This window comes from Rhea americana, unplaced genomic scaffold (genome assembly GCF_003343005.1).
Source record: "Rhea americana isolate MKP2758 unplaced genomic scaffold, rheAme1 scaffold_203, whole genome shotgun sequence".
Lineage (NCBI taxonomy): Eukaryota > Metazoa > Chordata > Aves > Rheiformes > Rheidae > Rhea > Rhea americana.
In genome coordinates, this window is record NW_028186184.1 from 1,349,278 (window position 1) to 1,368,470 (window position 19,193).

Genomic DNA, 19,193 nt, shown 5'->3' on the forward strand with positions numbered 1-19,193 from the left:
CATTGGAGCTGGCTTGACATATCTCTTCCTTTGACCCTCATCTTCACATGGCTTCAGTACTTGGACACTGCCTAATGGGAGCAGCAATGAACATTTTGATGGGAATCTCAGGGCTAATTGGAGCAGTCACTAATTGCATGCTCTTCTGTTTGACTCGCTTCTAGTTGGTGCCTCTGGGTCGCCAAGACTGGAGACCTCCACAGTCCGGACGTACTCCTGCTGAGGGTCAGCGTGACAGGAACTAGCCCAGCCCTGGGTAAGTGCGAGGAGGACTGAGGCCTTAGAGCTGGACTAGGGGCTGAGAGGGAAGCATGAGGCCTGGTGTCCTCTACTGGGCATCACTCAGGCAGAGTTTCTTCATTTGCTGAGGTTTGCCTCTGCAGCAGGGTGTATGGAGACCTTGATGGTGGAGGAACAATCCACAACTGCATGAGACTCATGGGTCAGGAGGGTTCACCACCAGTTCTGGCTGGATTTGCTGGTCTATGGGTCCCCAGATGGAGGTGAGCTGCTGTCCTTAAGGAGCCTTTTCTGCTTTATTTCTCAGCACATCTGCACTATCCGTATGGCCATGTGCTGACTGCCTTTTGGGACTAGACCAGAGCCCAGCCYGTGCCTGTTCCTTGGCCCAAAACAACAGACAATGCAGTCCTGCCGCTTTGGGCCACATGGACTGAAAAGGTTGCTCTCCCTTCTGTTTGTGCACCCACTACTTCCCCTGGCTCCCCATGGCTGAGCTCCCATCTGTGGCTTCTCTGCCTACCTTTCCTGCATCAGCCAGGTTACGGACACATTTGCTGGGCGCCTGCTCCRTCACTGGCGGAGGTCACGTGAGCTGCAGAGACACCTTGAAAGTGGGCTGTGATACGTGTAAACCTTTCTCCTGACTGGTTTGTTTGCCATTACGCCATCGGCTGCCACGTTGGCTCGCCCTAGCTCCAGGCATCGGGAACACCACTGCCCAGAGGACTCAAAGATGAGGATTCAGGCTCAACTCGGCATCAAAATCCACATGCCACAGCCACTGGGCAAGGAGCTGCCCCCTGGATGGGCTGCCATGCTGGAGGGGCCAAGGGGCCAGGGTCAGCACCAGGGTCGGTGCTATGCACGCCGTGCACAGGCAGGATGGAGAGGCCCCAGCTGTTGTGGGGGTGAGGATGAGAGCCATCTGCCGAGGGGCAGGCAATCGGGGTGCTGTGTTTCGGGACTGGATGCTGCTCGGGGAGAGGCTGCGCATGCACAGCGGGTCCGCGAAGGGCTGCATGGGGAAGGGCTGGAACCGCCCCATACGGCTTGCTGCCAGCTGGGACGGTGCCCAGCACCCATGGGAGAGGGGCCCTCTGTGGGCGCCTGGGAGGGGCCCAGGAAATACCCATCCCTTCCTCTCTGGGTGCAGAGGAGAGGCTCTCCCCTCCTGCCTCCAGGCTACGGGCAGGAATCAATCCAGGAAGCTCTTAATTCTTCCCATTTCATCCTCGTAGGGTAGGATCTATTCATCTCCTCATGCCACGTTTGCCTTGTGTGGCCCCTATTTCTGATGTGATATTTATTGATGGCTGGAATGACCTATACTTATCATGTGCTGTTTGGAAGTGCAATATCTGAGAGGCTATACAGTCACGATGTCTTTTCGGTGTATTATTTGCCTAATACAGTATTAAATATTTTTTTAATTTGAAGAGTCGGTGACCCCTTTATATCGATGCCCTATTTCTTTCATCATGTTATTGGTACTGCATGGACTCCAAACCCTGAATCGGGTCAGGAAAGGATGTATGTGTGTTCCAATAAACAGGATTTTAAAGCAGTTCTGGTTTGTGCCTTATTTCTAGAGACTGAAGTAAAAAAATAAAAGCTTTTTGGAGCATGGAGTTGGTATCCTCTGCTTCCCTGAGCACTTTTGGGATACAGGYCTGGGCTCCAGTTGCAAACCAGCAAAATGACTGGTCTCTGCGGGGCTGATTTAACTGTGGGACCCATTATGTTCCCACTGTGGAGTGACCACATTGAGGTCCAGCCACAGCCTGGGAGCCTGGAGTTTTCTAATCAGGAAAAATCCCCAACTTAGAAGTGGGAGAGACCATCACAAAAGAGAGCCACAATAAAAGAGACCTCAAGTGATAAGAGACCCCCAAGCCTGTTCAAACAAGAATGCCTTTATTTTAAAAAAGTCCAAATAAGTTAGCAAAAATAATAATTAAAAAAAAATGGCAACTCCACACAGTGCTCAGTAGAAAAGACGGCAAGGGCAGTCTTCGTGGAACCTCAGCACCCACGAGATGCCAGCTGACAAAAGACGTTGGTCGAAGAGCATCTTGGAAAAATTAGAAAGCGAACCCAGCACACACACATTGGCCCCCAAGGAAACGAACGCCCCTGGACGGGGAATGAAACACAGACCCCACGCCAGCTGGCCGCCCTCCACGGGAACTGGGGCTGCCACCAGCATGGGGACACAGCGCTGCTGAAATCCCACCTCTCCCCTTTTTTGTCAGCTGGTAAAGTGGGAGCGTTTTGCGAGGAGTAGGAAAGGAGGCGAGTGGTTTAAGYGGTGCAGTCCATGGCACTAGAGAAGTAAATATGTTTTCCAGAAGTTGGACTGTTACRCTATCTTATTTCCACTCTGTTACCAGCTTGAAGAGCCATCGGGGTTTCTGCTGGCTCAATTTTGAACTCGCTCCTCCTGGAACGTCACTGCTACATCMTCCACAGCGATGCTCTCCACGATGGAGGAGAGGGATTGGAGGTTGCGGTCCTCCGAAGCATCATCAGCCAAGAGGTGATCTGCAGGGAACAGGGGAATAACATCTTTGCTGGAGATGGGGGYGGGACAAGGACCATGTGTCCAAGGGATGCTCTCCTGTTTGGGATCTCCAGGGTTGGGGACAGCTCCTGGCTCCCATACAGGGCATGTCCCATGATGCCCCCCATGGCCAGAGTGACTTGGGGACCTGCTCTTGGCTTGTGCCTGAGTGTTAGGAGATGAGACTATCCTTCAGAGAGGGCAATGGGGAGCAAAACTTTGGGACACTTTTTTGTTTTTATTCCCTTTTGGCAAATGAGACTTAAGAGCAAGCTTCTGCCTCCTGGGAAAAAACAGGTGGAATTGAGATGGAAGCAGGGAGTAATTGCAAAACTGAAGAAAATCAACAGCTGCTCTAKGGGTGGGCTGGGGACGAGGGAAGGGGAGCCCAGGAACGGAGATGCTCAGGGGGGTGCAGTGGGCAAAGCAAAGCCAAGGCAAAGAGCAAATTCTTCATGGGGCCCAAGCCAGCATGGCTCCGGGCTGCTCCAGTCCAGCTTCTTGGCTGGTTAGGAGCAGGCATCTTGGGGAAATCAAAGTCTCCAGGCACTAAGAGGAGCGAGGACTCACTGATCATTGAGCCAAGAAGGCACTGGAGGATTTATGGGCCTCTGGGGGCTCATGTCTCTGCACGAGCAGAAGTCTGCGGAACAGAGCGAGAAGGACAAGGCTCCCTTTGTCCTCTCTGAGCACTGCTCGGAGTCAGTATCTTCCCTCATTGCCCTCGCCCCAGGCCCAGCGAGGCTGCAGGTCCCTGGGACCCTGGGGTGACACGAGGAGGCTCCTACCTGCGGGGTTGCTGCCAAACTCCAGCTGGGTGCTCCACTCGGGGCTGCAGGAGGAGCTGCCGGACCCGCACTCGCCAGCCGCCTGCAAGGAGCCGAGATGCTGAGCATGAGCATTGCTGCCTCTGCCTCCCTAAACACTCCAGAGCCCATCTGTCGCTCTTGGCCTCAGCACAGCATCTTTGCCATCCTCCCTGCAAAGCTGCTGGCAGGACCAGGTGAAACATTCAGGGTCCCGGGGACCAATCGAGGCCCAATACCAGTGCGAGGGAARCCAGAGCTGGCTGTCTCCATGGAAACATGATCCCCAAATGGTGAGACCATCCATCACAGGCTAACCTGCCCGCTCCCTCCAAGCATCTCCAGCACCACGGTCCAGCCCGACCTGCAGGGATAAACCTTGGGATCAAGGCTACTGGTGGTGGTTTGCTCTAGGGAGGGARAGAAAAGGCATCTTTTTGCTTGGTTAATAATCAAAACAGTTGAGAAACATTTGGATGGGCTTGGCACTGTGGTCAACAAGTGAAAACTGCTGCCATCAGCTCGCTATAGATGAAAAAGTGTCTTTTCACCCAATGACTGGGAGAAAGGGCTACAGATAGATGCMCATCCTTGGGCAAAACAACTCTTTACTGAAAAATTACCTAATTAGCATAATAGAGCTGTCATATGGGCTGATAATCCTCTGACCATCAAAGGGAAATTTCTGAAGAGTAGGTCTTTAGGTATTTTGATTTTTGGATTTTAGGTCAATTGGATGTTTCACTGAGAGGAAGTGACAACCTAAAAAAATGAGACAATTACTCAGCAAAGCTCTGGATTAGATTTTTTTTTTTTTTGTCTTCATCTCTCAGTCTGGATGTTCATTGACCTGTGTTGAGCCTGAAATGCAATTTTGTGTTGCCAGTTGAGGCAGCAACGCCAAAGCACCATCTGTTATTTGTAGCCATCTAAAAACAGCTCCTCAGGGATTAAAAAAAAAAAAAAAAAAAAAAAAAAAGCAATACTGACTGCAAAACGAAAATGGAGGTAGATAGTTCACCTGTATAGAGCTAGTTTGTGGTAACTCATAGCCAGGGAGCTAGCTGGCAAAACCTCAAATTTGGTGTCACTAGTACACCTTGGCTGCCAAAATGGAGGGAGAAACAACCTCAGCTTGTCTCCACAAAGCTTCTGCACTGAATTAAAGACTTCACACCACATGTGAAYATTAGGATGGGTTAGATTTTTGCCTTTTGTACAGAAACAAAGAGAAATAAAGTCCATCTGCAGTGGGATGAGAATGTGATTTTTTTTTTCACTTCACTTTGTTTCTCACTAAAAGAGGACATTCATGCAGACTTTTTTTTTTTTTGCCAAAAATACTGAATTTCACACTTACTCTGTGAATTCCCTGTTTCTGCCTAGTTCACAGCTAGAGAAGGAGACCGCAAGGAGGAGCAGTTACACAAGAACTGCTCAGCATGGGTCGTATTTTGGGCAAACGCTTGCCATTAATATGTTTGCAGGGACAGCAGAAAAAAATCCAAATCAGTGTGAGTACATAGCTTGGTAATACACTGGGAAGCCTCAATAACTTTTTGCAATGATGCCTAAGACTATTTTCAGTTCTTTACACAACCTCTAAATGTACCCTACTGGGCTACCTTAATGTCTGATGATTTTTCCCTTAAATCCCTTGGCCCTGGATCAGATGAATCTCTGTGAATCCCAATTTTCCATGCCTCTTATAAAGTCCATTTGTCACTCTCAGGGCAGCAGGGAAAAGTATGTCCACATATTCCCTCCCAGGAATCAGAGGGCAGACAAAAAAATGTACCCTCAAAATCTGGTTAAACCTCCAAAATCTGGTGATTCAAAGGGTCTTGGCTTACAGCGTGTGTCTGCTTGGGGCCAATAGCCCTAATGGCAAAACACAGCCTCTGCAAGCATCCCCGTCTGGCTCTCAAACTGGCTTCCTTGAGCTGAGAAAAGGGTTCAGCAGGCGGCCCTGCTTCAAGCCTTCTTGTCCTTTTACCCTGTCCCCTGCCYAGGACACACCAAACTGGCCACCCAGGATATTTTATTATTTTATTTATGCCTTTATTAGCTCTGGCAACTAAGGGCGCATGTGCCATGCTCCATAGAGTATCCAGCACTGGAGCATGCAGCCCACACTACACACATATATAAATATTTATGTGTGTATATAGGGAAAGAGAGTTATAGATCCACTTTGCYGGGGGATAGGAGAGCATGGCTTGGRCTGGGTCATTGCTGCCCCACGCAGAGCATATTTGCCAGCCCRCGGTAGCATCATCTGCTTTGGCTCTGCTGTCTCAAGGGCTCGGGGGTCCAGGTCCTGATCCCYCCAGCAGGGTTGGGTCTGCTGCCTTCAGGTCCCTGACCCCATGCACCAGGTCTGGTTCCTCTTTCTAGAACCACTAGCAGTTTATCCTACCGCTGCCAAGGTCAGTGGTGGCCCCAGCCCAAAGCTGAGTACCCTGGGACTGCACACCCCGGGTGGACAGAGGCACTTACCCCYGGTTGGGAGGCTGTGCTGCGGAAGCGCAGGTCCCTCTGCTCCCGCTCCTGCTGGTTGAGGGTGCTGAGCAGGGTCTGGAGGCGCTCGATGTACTGGATGGCGCTGCGCAGGATCTCCACCTTGGGCAGCCGCTGGTTGGGGTTAAGCAAAGTGCTCCGTTTCAGGGCCTCGAAGGCCTCGTTCACCTTTTTTAACCTGCGTTTCTCCCGCAGGGTGGCCGCCCGGCGCCGGTCGATGGAAACCGTCTTCCGCTTGCAGATCTTACAGGCCCAGGGCAGACATTGCCCCGGGCAGTGCTCAGGTAGGGCTGAGTCCTTCTCCTCCATGCCCACCCTGCCCTCGGCACACAGGGCCACATCAGGCCGCTCCTGGAAAGCTGCTGGCTCATAGCCCTGCAAGCGGGAGCCCAGGAAGTTTTCCCCCTCGTAAAACCTTTGGTCCGGGAAAAAGTAGGGGTTGGTCTCGAAGAGCTCCATGGGCGGGCGGGCGGCGGGGAGACGTGTGCACGGCTCGGGGACGGCTGCTCCGTCTCCTCACGCCAACTGGTTGGTGCCATTTAAACCCCGGCGCTGGCATTAAATCACGGAGATAAATATAGAAAACCTAAAGGAAACCTGAGCCTGCCCTAAGCTGCTGCCTCACATCAAAACTTGTCCATCTGATTTCATGTGCTCTCCCCACGGGGATTACGCTGCCTGGGCCACGCTGCGGCCATGCCGTGGTGGTGGTGGGGGTGGGGGTGGTCTGGGGGAGCTGGCACGTCGGGAAGAGCAGCTCGGCCGCCCCGCAAACAAGGGCTTCGTCTGAGCCCTTTGGGTGCCACTGGGGGTGGCGGGCGGCTGCAGGGCTGCCAGCTCYGTCCCACATTCCTGCATCATCTGGTGCTTTCAGTTACCTGGAGCCAGCGTGGCTGGGCTGGGGGRCAGCAGCGCCCAGGCGGCTCCAGCCCACCCTGGGCCAGACAGTCTCATGCCAATCTCGGCCTCATGGGATCCTGCTGGATCCCTAAAACCAAAGGACACCTTCTCCTGCGTGTTCCAGGACCCCTTCTCTGGCCAAGCTTGGAAGATGAACCAAGCAAGGGGCTGGTCCCCTCCCATCTTGACACTGTCCTTCTTCTGCCACCACTAATCCAAGCTGGCCTTTGGTGCTAGGTGCTGCACATGTGTATAGTAAAAGCCCCTGTCCAGAAGCCTAGGCAATCCTGTCGTACCCCTCTCTCCTGGCAGAGGCACATCATGCCCACCTTGCCAATGGAGAAACYGGGGCACAACAATGAGCCCCATCTGAGCAAGAGCAGGGTTGGGATTTTATCTGGTTCCCTGCCCTTTCTGGTGACTCTGACCTCTGGACTGTGCCTCTCCAGCTTTGTCTTCAATTCAAAGGGGGATTTTCCCCCGGGAASAGAAGAAACCATCTCCCATCCCCTCCTATTCCTGCTCCAGGCCAAATTCCAGCCAAGGGATCGGTCAGCGGAAAGAATGTCAGCAAAGAGAAGGACAAAATATGATGAGATTTTCCTTCCCCAAATCCCCCTCCCTGCGGAGGCTGTGCCACATCGCATTCTCTAGGCCTGCCTGCTTGAGCCCTCAGTGACTTTGAGTTGATTTCTGGCTGTTTCAAACCTGTCACCATTAAAGGAAGGTCTCTGACCAGGGGCTGGCTGTTTGCCAGCTCCAACTGCTGCCAGGCGGCTTCTTGTTGACTCCTAAACCGGGCTGCCCAGGAAGGCCATGCCGAGGGGTTGGCCACCCATCTAAACCAAGCACATCCTTTCCCACCTCCATTGAGGGCTTTCTCYTTGCCCCTCACCCACTAAAAGCCCCCAAAGCCTGGCTGGTCCAGCATGGGCTGGTGAACGGGAAGCCCACCACAAACCTCCTGCCCACTCAGCCCTGTGGCAGTGATTTCTTTGGGGCTAAGAGCCTTACAATGTGGCCTACACCTGCTTTTAGCTCTCTTGGGGGTCTTAGCACCAGGGATTTGCTGTCCCATGGAGATCATTGGAGTTTTTTGAGGACTGGGCTTGAAGGACTGATCTCTGCATGCCCCAGATATGGGGAACATTGCATCCACAAGGATTTCTTAGCCCATACTTTTACATCTATAAAACTACCGGAGAAGAACAGTAGTAAGAGCAGGAACTGCAGCATCAAGTCCASTCTGGCCTCTGTGCAAACCCTGCAAACCCTGACATCAAACAAAACTCCTTCAATATATAAGAAGGACATGTCAACGCCCCAGCTGGGYTCACGCATTAGGTAAAAGCAGTAAAGCAGTTACGTCGCTGAGAGTTTGCAGAGGAGCTGGCCGGGCTGCAGCGCTGCTACACTACCATAGTTAGAGGCGGCTGTGGGCGCAAAGCCATGACAAGAGGCTAACTCGTGCCCGAGAGCTTTACATCAACTGACTGAGAAGAAATTTGCCTTCCTTTTGTGGACTTTTGTCCTTGCTGGTGGATGCAGTCTTCATGAGCTCATTGACCTGGACACCATAGGACCACTCAGGTTTTGCTGTATAGATGGATTTTTTTTTAATTGAGAGGTCTATTTGGAGGATAAAGAAACCAGTAGTGACATAACAGGCTTAGAGGTCTGCAGAACATGTGGCAGGCCCATACAACAGACTGGTCAAGCATTTAGCACTTCATAAAACGGGAGCAGCATCACTCGAGCAGGCGCTGGCAGTTGCAATAGGCTCTCCCCGGCAAGGCGGGGAGCGTGCTGAGYACAGCGCCAACACATGAACCAGGTCTTCTAGCTCCGGGTGGCCAAGCAGGTAGCACTGCTGGGGGACACCCCACAGGCATCCATCCCTGGAGACAGGGAGGAAAGGTCACCAGTAAGAGACTAGTGTGCCCCAGCATGAGGACTGGGAAGAGGGGAGGGGAGCCTAGAGGGCTGGAGTCACCTCTGCTCCTTTCAGGCGTCTGATGTGGGTCATCCACAGTGACACGGGGAGCCAGGATAGTGCTGCACCCACTCCACCATGGCTCTGCTCCTCCATCCACAGTACAGATGCTGGTCAGACCCTCTTTTCCAAAACAGGACCTGTTCCTGGACATGGTGCAGGGAGACAGCCAGGTCTGGGGTCCCTAAGCCCAGGATGTACATGCATCCACACTGCCAAGGCACCCTGGGATCCGGGTTACCCAGCCGGCTCCCTTGCTAGCCAGTACCACCCTGAGCACCCAGKAGATCGCTGCAACTAGGACCACGGGAGGGGTAGAGGGAGCAGCTTTTCCCAGGTCTCATTGCTGCCCACGTCGACTGCACCCCGAGTAATTCGGAGCCGGCTGGGGGATTAGGGCTCTGCTGCCTGCTGTCAGGTTAGCCTGTGATGGATGGTCGCGGCTGGGACGCACACAAAGGCGATGCTGTGTGCGCGCCAGCAAGAACGTGTTGCGATCTGTCATGGGGTGACCTTCCCCTAGTAAAAGCGGAGGGGGGGGACACGAGGGCCTCGCGGCAGTGGCTTGCACGTTCACAGCCAGCGAGGAAAAGCAGCCATGAGGCCGAAGCTGAGCTCCAGGTTAAAAATACCAGTTCATTGAGAAAAACCTCAGCAAGAAACGTTTGTCCTYGCTTCTCCAGGCCTGCTCGCTCTGTCCTGGCTCTCACACTGCAGCCCGTGCTACCGCTCTCACCAGGTCTGAGGCCAAGGACGCAGAGCAGCCCCTTGTGTCTTTCTTGCTTTTCTGTGTTTTGGCAGAGCCCACGAGCACACCCCAGCCCGCGCGTAGTGCTGCATGAGAGGGCACTGTGCTGGAGACCTGATGGCAGCTGGTGCATTTGGTTCCAGTTGACTCCTTCCATTGGAAAGAGCAGAAAAAATAGCAARTCTGAGGGGTTGAGGTCAAGCCAGGTGGGGAGACAGCGCTGACACCCCAAGGGCCACAGGCAATGTCCTGCTGCCAGGAAGAAAGAGGTCAGGGATGAGTTTTGAGTAGGGGATGGGATCCAGYAAAGAGACCATCTGGCTGAATAGTGTGGAGGATTTCTGGGGAGGAAAGGTGTGTCCCCCCCCCCCAAAAAAAAAGCCATTTCCTCCAGCCAACGTGCAAGCAAAGTTGRCCTAGCACTGGGACCAGTCAGGGACCTTGCCACCCATACCTCCACACACCCCTCTGGCCCGTGTCCCCTTTTGTTTTCCAGGCTTGCCGCCATCCCTTCCTGCTGCAGTGACAAGTCATAACATATTTGGGAGCAGCTGCAGGCGGCGCGGGGATGCTTGGCCCTCTCCCCGCTCCCCCACGGCCCAGGCGAGGAATGCAGAGCAGACCTCTCCTCGGACACCCGGGATTTCCGACGTGCCTGCTTGCTGCAGATTTGGGATGGCGACAGCTGCTCGGTTGCAGTGAGGCTGYGGCAGCCAGCTACTCGCGCTTGGAGCCTGCCCTGTGGTGAGCTGGGAGCCACAGGTGTTGCATGGCTAGGTCTCAACCTGCYGAGGATTCGGGACTGTTTTTAGGTCCGGTCTGCGGGAAGTGATGGGGGACTGTCTCCTGCTCTCCATCATCTCCTGGGAAGCAAGTAGTGGTGGCAGGAGCAGCCAGCAGCCCCTTCCTGACCTGTATCTGCCAGCTCCCCCAGTCTGAGTTCTCTGGTGGGTTGAGAGAGCAATCAGACCGGGTTTGTGCAGCACCGTGCACAAGCACTAGGCAGGCTGAGCTTGCCCAGGCTAAAAGGTTTTCCCACGCTGCTGGCATCAGGACAGAGCCAGGAGGGTGGCAGAGCCATGCCGGTCCCGAGCTGGGCAGCGTCCAGGTGCAAGGAGCAGTTGTGCCCCCTCCGTACCACCAGCTCTCCCCAGAGTGCTGGACATCAGAAAGGTTGGGACGAGGGAACCACGCGCCTGTGCAGAGGGCTGTGCCGGAACAAAGCGTCAGAAAGCAGYGACAGTGCCCAGCAATCCCCACCACAGGGCTGGGCTTCGCGCTCCAGCCCCCTCCTCGCTGCTCATTCCTGCACCCCAGGCACCAGTCAGCTCAGCTTTGGCTTCCGTGCCTCAGTTTCCCCATTGGTAAAACAGGGATAACGATAGCGGTGCTTTGTTGTGGAGCACCCCTGCAAGCTACAGATCCCCAACAGGGCRGCCACCTCATTCTCAAGGCTTGTGGGGCACCTATAGTGTGACAGACCTGCTTCTCATCTGTCCCCACTTTACAGCCATGTGATATTGGTAGCAGTGGAGTTGTTATACACCTACCTTGGAGAAATATAGTGCAAGTGGAAACGGGGGTATTCTAGTCCTGTCATGCCCCAACACACCAGTCCACTGGTTCCTGATCCAGAGACCATACTGGGTGCCCTGGCATACCATTTCACTGACTCCCAGTCCAGTGACCATACTGAGTTTCCRCCCACTAGCTTGCTAGCTCCCAGTCCAGAGACCATTCTGGGTGCCCCAACATACCAGGCTGCTGGCCTACACTTATTGAGTCCTACTGTGCCCCAGTGACAGCACTAAACCTCTTGTGTTTCTGGCATGCCATGGCCACCCTTGCTTCATGGCCCCATGCCCTGGACATGTTCTTTCTTTTTCTCAACCCACTAGCTCCAAAATGCAGCTGGAGGAGGGCATTGCCTGGCAGAGCCCCTGCTAGCAGGCCCCACTTCGACACAGCATGAGCATGCCAGACCCACGGGATCTCCCATCAGCAGTCCCACTGTGCTGGGATGTTCCCAGCATGCACGAGGCTGCAGCTCTGTCCCATAGACGGCGTGCCCGGCCGTCTGGGCTGTCCCCACATGTGTCACAGAGGGACCAGGGAACATTTGGATTGTCAACAACGGGCTGTTTTCCTAGGGTGGGAGAATCTGGCTTGGCAAACTGGAGAACAGGTGGGTATTTAGAGGAAGACCCATGAATGCAAGGGATTCATGAGCAACATATGGTGGCTATTCGACTCCATAAGAGGGACAGCTGTCTGGGTCAGGGGATGGCACAAGGCCCGGGGACAGGAGCTGGGGACAGCAGTGTCCCTCAGCGGGTGGGCAGCCCCAAGGTGRGCTGCAAGGAGCTGCTGCAGAGATGGTGCTGGAGGAGTCCAGCAGCGAGCCAGTGTGCTGAGTCAGAGCTGAAAATGCTCAGGCACCTTCAGGCCAGGTCTTGTGGATGGCTGACCATGGAGTCACTAGCAGCTATGTGCGCCACTAATGTATGTGTGCTGTGTACTGAGCATATTCCAGCTGTGGGGCTCGAGAGGCCCCGATGGCCTAACGTGAACCCAGATGCTGATGCCCCGGGATCACAGCCTGAGGAACAGGGGTGAAAAAATTAGGTGTCTGTAGGGCTTTCAGGAGATTAACAGGTTGCTCCTACTTTTTTCTGCCTCYGCAGCAAACGTCAGCACAACGTGGTCTTCATGCAGGGCACTTCAACAAGCTGGTGAGGGAGGGTTGTGAGGATTTCCTGGCTTGGGGATGGGAATGGAGGGGAGAGGTGACTGCTGACCCTCCCTGGGATGTGCCAGTGGTGATGCCAGATGAGCCAATCCCTGGGAATGGGGCCCAGCCCTTTCAGAGAGGCCTCACCCTGTACATTCCCAAGCCTGGAAAGAGGCTGCGGCTCATGGCTCAGCCCTTTCCCTTCTCACCAGGACTCATTCCTCTACGTCCACGAATGGGTTTCCCCTTCCAATGGTGAGCCTCCTCAGGGCAGCCATGCTCATGCCTCACATGAAGCCCTAAAAACACCCCGACTCCCGCTCACATACTCAGCTGTTGGGTGCTCCAGCAAGTGGTGTCAGGCCCGGTCAAGCATCTCATGGATAATCCCGTCCCTGCAGCAGCAAGGCCCCAGCACTGGACAGGCAGCACAGCATGTGGCTGCCACCTCCAGATATCTACCACTGGGAAACTCTTGCTGCTCACATGTTGGCTCTTCTTCCTTCTGGGAACGGTGGGAACAAAGCTGGTACGATCATGCCATGCTTTTCTCACCCTGCTTTCCCCTGCTGAACTTCATGGGTTAAAGGTGGAGATCCCCTCCCACATCCCATCTGCCTGGTTGCCAAACCGAGATTCTCCAGTGCCTTCTCCATCCTCTCTCCCTTCCCCAACTCCTCCTCTCATGCAAAGCCATGCCAAGTGGAAGAAAATAACCCAGTGAATGAAGCTACAAGCTGATGGAGCCAGATTTGAGTACAGTGACTGCGACACCTGGGGAAGAGGAAAACCAGTACAGCAAGGCCCCTGCCCTGACTCCGTAGTGGCGAGCCCTGCAATGCTCAGGGTGTTCTCACTGCCCCTGCAAGTCTACTGCCTCCATGCAAYGACACTGCTGACCCATCTCCCCATATCAGACCAGGGCCAGCTTTGGTGTTCAGACTGTTCCAGGGCAGCAGGTTGGGGGTGAGAGGGGCTAGCACCAGGCTGAGATGAGATGCTGCAGGGATCAGGTGCGGAGGCTTCCTCCACTGGCTGGGGGGTGGGGAGCAGGCTTAAAAAAGTATGTCTCCATGGGTAGGGGGAAGAATGGGGAGAAGGGTACATGCTGAGGATGGATAGTGTCTGGACAGCCAGGTAAATGCCTCTGTTAAGAGCCTTGGCTCTGCTGAGACTCTGGGAGCTCCCSGGCACACTTGCAGGATGCTCCAACACCCTGTCCTAGGGCCTCAAACCCTTTCCAGTATGTCTCAGACACTCAGAAAATTAAGTGCATGGCTTGCCACCGGCAAAACCAGCCAGGATGACTGGAAAAGCCTTTAAGCAACAATTTTCTGAGCCCTAAGGTTGTGGCCAAGGATAACCTCCCTCCTTCRTGGTGTCACTGCAGAACTCAAGCATCCCATGGGGCTGCAGGGGGAACAAGATTGCCTTTTCCTTGCCAAGAGGGAGGTAGAAATCATCAGCCTTCCCTTCAGCTGCGTCAGCCATGTGGTGTTCCGGACGGGAGAGGGCACCAGAAGCCCAATTATTGGCACGCTATGTCCAGCCCCTGGGGGCTGCACACCCCACTTTAGAGGCCAAGAGCAGTTCTGACTCCTTTGAACTCCTTTTCCTCTTGGGAAAACCACCCCTACATCCCTGTCTAGGCACCTGGGGTGTGGACACAGACATTTTTATGGGGGCTGAGACAGGGAATCGCTCATACAGTGACCTGGAAATCCTCAGGGCGAACCCCTGTTGAGTCCRGCACCAGTTTCTGACGGGGATGGCTCCAGCTATTCATTTCCCACCCCCAAAGGACAAAATCTTGAGGTTTATTTTTTGTCCTCAGCATAATGACCCCAGCAGGTGTTTTTCCTGCTGAAGAGCTGAAAATAGCTCCCAGGGTTTGGCTTCCTCCAGTTCCTGCTCCCCTCTCAGGCCCCRGCTCGCCTTTTGGGCCAAAACATCCCAATCCGGGGAGGGGAGGCTAAGGGGAAGTGGAGGAACTTCCCGGAAACACTTTCATTTGCATTTTTATTGTTGACTGGAGGGGAGACWGTCCTAGGGAAAGAATTACTGGCCCTAGATCTACCCACCCTCTTGCCCTTGATTTTCTCCAAGGGAACCGTCTCTGTTTTCACCTCATCAAACGGGACAGAAATTTGCCTTGAGCTTTTTTGTTTCTCGTATTTCCCTTCCAGGGTCTTCCCCAGCAGGGACCTGCAGGAGATGTTTCCCATCACCCTGCTCGGTCCCTCTTTTCCAGTGTCATGTCTGGTGCCTTTGGACTCATTAACTTAATTGCTTTTGGGGAGCAAATGGCTGAGGGGAGCAGAAACCCTCGGCAGCCGATGTCTCTCGGTGATCCCCACAGTGCCGACAGCTGCACGTGTCCTCCTCCCCAAGCAGCATTCAAATGAGCAGACATCACCAACCAGCCCCAAGGGCTTTCTCAAGACACCACTTATCCCTGCATCAAAGCCATCCTCCTTATGACCTAATTACCTGGGACTAATTACCTGGGCACTGTGCCATGTGGAGTCAGCCATTCTGCTCTTCTCTCTGGTTATGTCCCTGACTGCCCAAAAGGCCTTTGGACGTGGAGGACACATGCTCATATTGAGCATTTCTTTAGAGAGTCCAGATCCAGAGACGGGGGCTCCCACTGCCCTCAGCACTGGGCAGGTTCACGATACCTGGGAAGGGACCAAAGCGTGCACCTGGGGCAGTATCTGAGTTTGTCTTTCCCACTGCTTATTTGGTAGCTGTGCTGGATCTCGGCTCCCCTTTAAAGCCAAGAGATAAGCAGAGGTGCAATATTACAGCTCCCCAGCCTGCTGTGATATTTTGGGAAAACAGAGCAGGCGAGACACTGGGCTTGACCCTCTTTATTCCCCACAGGAAGACACGAGGGACTAGGAGTCAAAGAGGAGAGCTTATTTTCCCTGTCCCATCCCTACATCTCCACCCTGAATGGAGGAAACAAAAGAGGACGGCAAATGCTGGGCTGCTTTGACCAGGGTTTTTCGTGGGAAAGGGCTGCTCCTGGGGGTCGGGCTGAGTCTTGTTCCCAACAGGTCTCCAGAGAGACAGGCGGGATGCTTGACTGCTGCTGAGCTGGGGACTCGTAGCAGCTTTGCAGAGAAAAGCTCTAGCAGTAGCTTTAGTCACAGCTCCCCAGAAAGGCAACTTCTGCATTCTCCCTCACCCCCTCTTTGCCCTGGGAGGCACAGGAGCAGACGTGGGCCCTTTGCACCACCGAAGAGCTGGGATCCAGCTCCTGGGACACCTTGAGGCTGAGACACTGAACTTCCTGCATCTGGTTCCCACTTCGGCATATCTATCTCGCAAGCAACAGGCAAGAGATCACAGGAGCACAGCACAGCATCCCGCGGTGGGAGCGGATCTCCGAGACGCTACTGTGATGAGTTTCCTTTCTCCATCTCCTCACTCTTCCCAGGACTTAAATTCTGCTGGGAGTTTCCTGCCATGCAGCTGGGCAAACTATGAGCTGGGCCCTGCAACCTGAATCTTTTCAACTCATTGCAGCAAGGGGAGAAAACCCAGAAGAAGGAACCATGTTCACTGCCCTGTGTCTATCAGGGCTGGTATATGCGGAGCTCATGGTAGGGGACTTCTGGTTGCACATCCCGAAGGAGCAGAGCCAGTATTTCTGTGGGAATGTCGCTACTGAATATCTCTGGGTTTTTCTGCGCAATGCAAATATCACATGTCTTGCTACAACGTCATCACAGAGTCGCACTGGAGTCCAGCGCCTTTGCTCTGCAAAAGCCGTCCCCGAGGGAGAAATGTTGGGACACTTTTTTGGTTGGTGATCAGATGTTTTGGGGAATGTTTGTGCTGACTTGGGGCCACGTGGAAAGGTTCACAGCAGAAAGAGAAGGGGAGCTGGGCAGGAGGCAGATTCTCTTTTCTGTTAAGGAATTTTCCATGTCTTCAATAGCACTCTGTAAGTTTAGGCATGTGTGAAGGATTTAACYAGCATACAATGTAGGGGACCTGGCCAGTGAAATTCTGTCCTGACTTCATTTCTGGAAATAAAACAACAACAACAAGTCCTTGAGCTTGGAGAGAGACGATGGAAATAATTTTAGCTGCAGAATGCAGGACTTGCGGGCTGGAGAAATCACCTCCCGCCAAGAGCCTGACAGCTCAGTCCTAATACAGAAAGAGCTTTTCTTTGGAGGGTGGGAATGTGATTATGGTCGGTAAGTGTCTGAGTGGGGAGAAAACCCTGTTACCAAAATCAAGAGCTATTCAACCAGCTGAGAAAGATGTAGTAAGTGACAGCTGGAAGCTAAAAGCAGAGAATTTTAAAATAGAACTGAGGGACACAATTCTAAGGTGAGAAAAAAAGAAATCTTGGGACCAGCATCCATGGAGACAAAACGTTCCTATCCCAGCTACCAGAGGGCTGCCTCTCTCGTCTTGGGCAGGATGCTGGCACCAAGGGACACCAAATGTGAGGGGATCATGGTTGGGGAAAGGCAAGAAACTTCAAGTCCAAGTGGCTTTTTCTTGTCACCGTCATTCCTTCATCCCTTGCTTTTTCCTTCACCCAGGAATGCTCACTGCAAAGTACATGGGGCCAAAAGCCAGTGTCCCGGGACCACCACGGCCCTAGCTCTGGGGCTGACCCTCATGTCTACCAGGTATAGCACTGTGATTTTTCCCAGCTTGCCTCTTCACCCTGTTCCCAATATTTGCCCAAAGATCGATCAGAAAATGTTTACATCGGCTCGAAGATCCATTAGGGGAAGAGGTTTCAGTCTCTCGTCCAACTTCCCTGGCGAACCATGACTTGCAGGGACTCTAATGAGACATTTTTATTTCTGTGGTTTTATTTTTTTTCCTTCCCTGAAAAGTTACTGTTTTGCATGAGTCTTTGCCCCAGAAAGGTCCGTGATTGTTGTTGCTTGCTTCAGAGCACTTACATCACCAGCCTCCCCATAGGCACAACTCAGCGCCCATGGAGCCGGAGGCGGCAAGCACCAGCCTGCCTCTACATGGGGCACGGAAGAGAAAGTGCTAGCACTTGTCTGGTTTAAGGGATGGCTATGGAGTGAAGACAAAGGGTTTCATTTGTCTGATAAACTGCAGCACACTGACTTGAAGCGGTGGAAAGATTTAACCCCCTTCCGTGCTGCTCGCAAAGCTAGAAGTGGTGCTTAGGAATAGCTCTTGGCTCASAGCCTGGCTTGATAACGCTCACGGGGCTCCCTCTGGCAGCCACTTGGGATTAAAATAGGCCCTGCACGTGGTRAGGAAGATACATCAGGAAGAAGGCAAAGGGCCTGGACTGGGGCTCGGGGCAGACACTGGCACCCCTCTGCAGTTCAGAGCATGCTGCACACCCAGTGAGACCTATGCTCTAGCCAGCTACCATGCCAAGCGCAACACAGGCAGAGAGCWGGCTGCATTTTGGCACTTCAAGGACTTGTTTTCTCTTGGATTAAGTGATTGCTCAGCATTTCTTCTSTGCCAAATCCAGACTCAGGTTCAAGCTGGCTCCAGAGCCCCATGATTGTCCTTCCTCCTGCCATCCAMGTGGCATGGCATGGCAGATGATCCTGAATTCATTGCCTTTTCCCAGCTCCGCCTGCAGCTAAAGGGGCTTGGAAGGAGCAGGCAAAATGACTAATGCTAATCTAAGGGYTTGGGGTAAATGCCTTGCAAAGGGCGGGATGGAGCAGGGCCAAAACGTTTGACTTGGCTATGGGCCAGTGGACTGCACACAACATCTGGCTGGCATCTGGCAGGGCACAGAACTGGATTTGGCCCCTCTCTTGTCCTTTCAGCCCTGTGTGTGGGAGCCAGCAGCCTCATGAGGGTGATATTTAGCGGAGGCTAAGGAGAGCAGGATCACATCCTGACTCTACATGCACTTGCTGCATGACCCCAGATACAGCCCATGACTTCTCCTTCGCGCACAGGTAGTGCTGCCAACTTCCTTTAAAAAGTGCTTTCGGCTGCAAGGCTGAGATGTGCTTGATGGAAGTTGTCAGTCCACGGGAAGGCAGTTGTCTCTCTCTGTCATCTTTCAGCATTGCRTGTTCTATGTTAAAATCCCTGCTCTAGGAGTCCTGTGATTAGATGGCAATCTCAGTTTCCTGATGAAAAAATTACCCTTTGTGGTTGTGCAGAAAAGCTTGAAGATGTAGCCAGCACGTGACCCTCCAGCTCAGGAGCCCAAAAGAAAATGAAGGGACTTCACATTTCAGATTAGCTCACAGGAAATTTTTTTAAGCTATGTCACAACCATTGAGTATCTGCTGTATCTCCGCAGGGAGTCCAGATGAGGATGCTTCACCCTGGAAAAGTGGGATGCTTCTTGTCACTGGAATGGCTTCCCATGGAAGAAGGACCATATATCCCTGTAAACAGGAGAAAAACAGCCCCGGGACGGCATATTGCATTTGCCCAGTTAATCCCCAACAGATACAGGGAACAACTCAGAGAGCGATGTCCCACCACGTGCCAATGCCTGCCAGAGCTCCTCATCACCCCGATGGCACCAACATGGGCACCACAGTGTGAACAGTGTGAGTATCGTTCTGCAGTGGGACTGAGCGCCACCGAGCAAAACTGAGTCCCGTGATCACTCCAGGATAACCCTGTTTGCTGAAGACATTCTCAAAAAGTGTGATAATCTGGCACTCGAGCCATCGGGTCTCCTAATTTGTTCT

The 19,193-nt window shown here is 53.3% G+C and overlaps 2 protein-coding genes across 2 annotated transcripts in view; one reads left to right on the top strand and one right to left on the bottom strand.

The window, feature by feature from the left end:
• The window catches only part of PPFIA4 (PPFI scaffold protein A4), a 64,210-nt gene extending 62,432 nt beyond the window's left edge, over positions 1 to 1,778 (top strand). Inside the window, exons 30-31 of the mRNA XM_085304109.1 lie at positions 165 to 256; positions 548 to 1,778. Of these exons, the coding sequence (XP_085160235.1) occupies positions 165 to 223 (59 nt within the window). The 3' untranslated portion in view covers positions 224 to 256; positions 548 to 1,778. The remainder of the gene's footprint in view (positions 1 to 164; positions 257 to 547) is intronic.
• A 358-nt stretch (positions 1,779 to 2,136) lies between these two features.
• Positions 2,137 to 6,668, bottom strand: MYOG (myogenin). The gene is made up of 3 exons (XM_085304150.1): positions 6,109 to 6,668; positions 3,592 to 3,673; positions 2,137 to 2,784 (listed from the first exon to the last, which is right to left on the bottom strand). The coding sequence occupies exons 1-3, from the start codon at positions 6,586 to 6,588 to the stop codon at positions 2,663 to 2,665; spliced, it is 684 nt and encodes a 227-aa protein (XP_085160276.1). The 5' UTR covers positions 6,589 to 6,668; the 3' UTR covers positions 2,137 to 2,662.
• Positions 6,669 to 19,193: the final 12,525 nt, after the last annotated feature.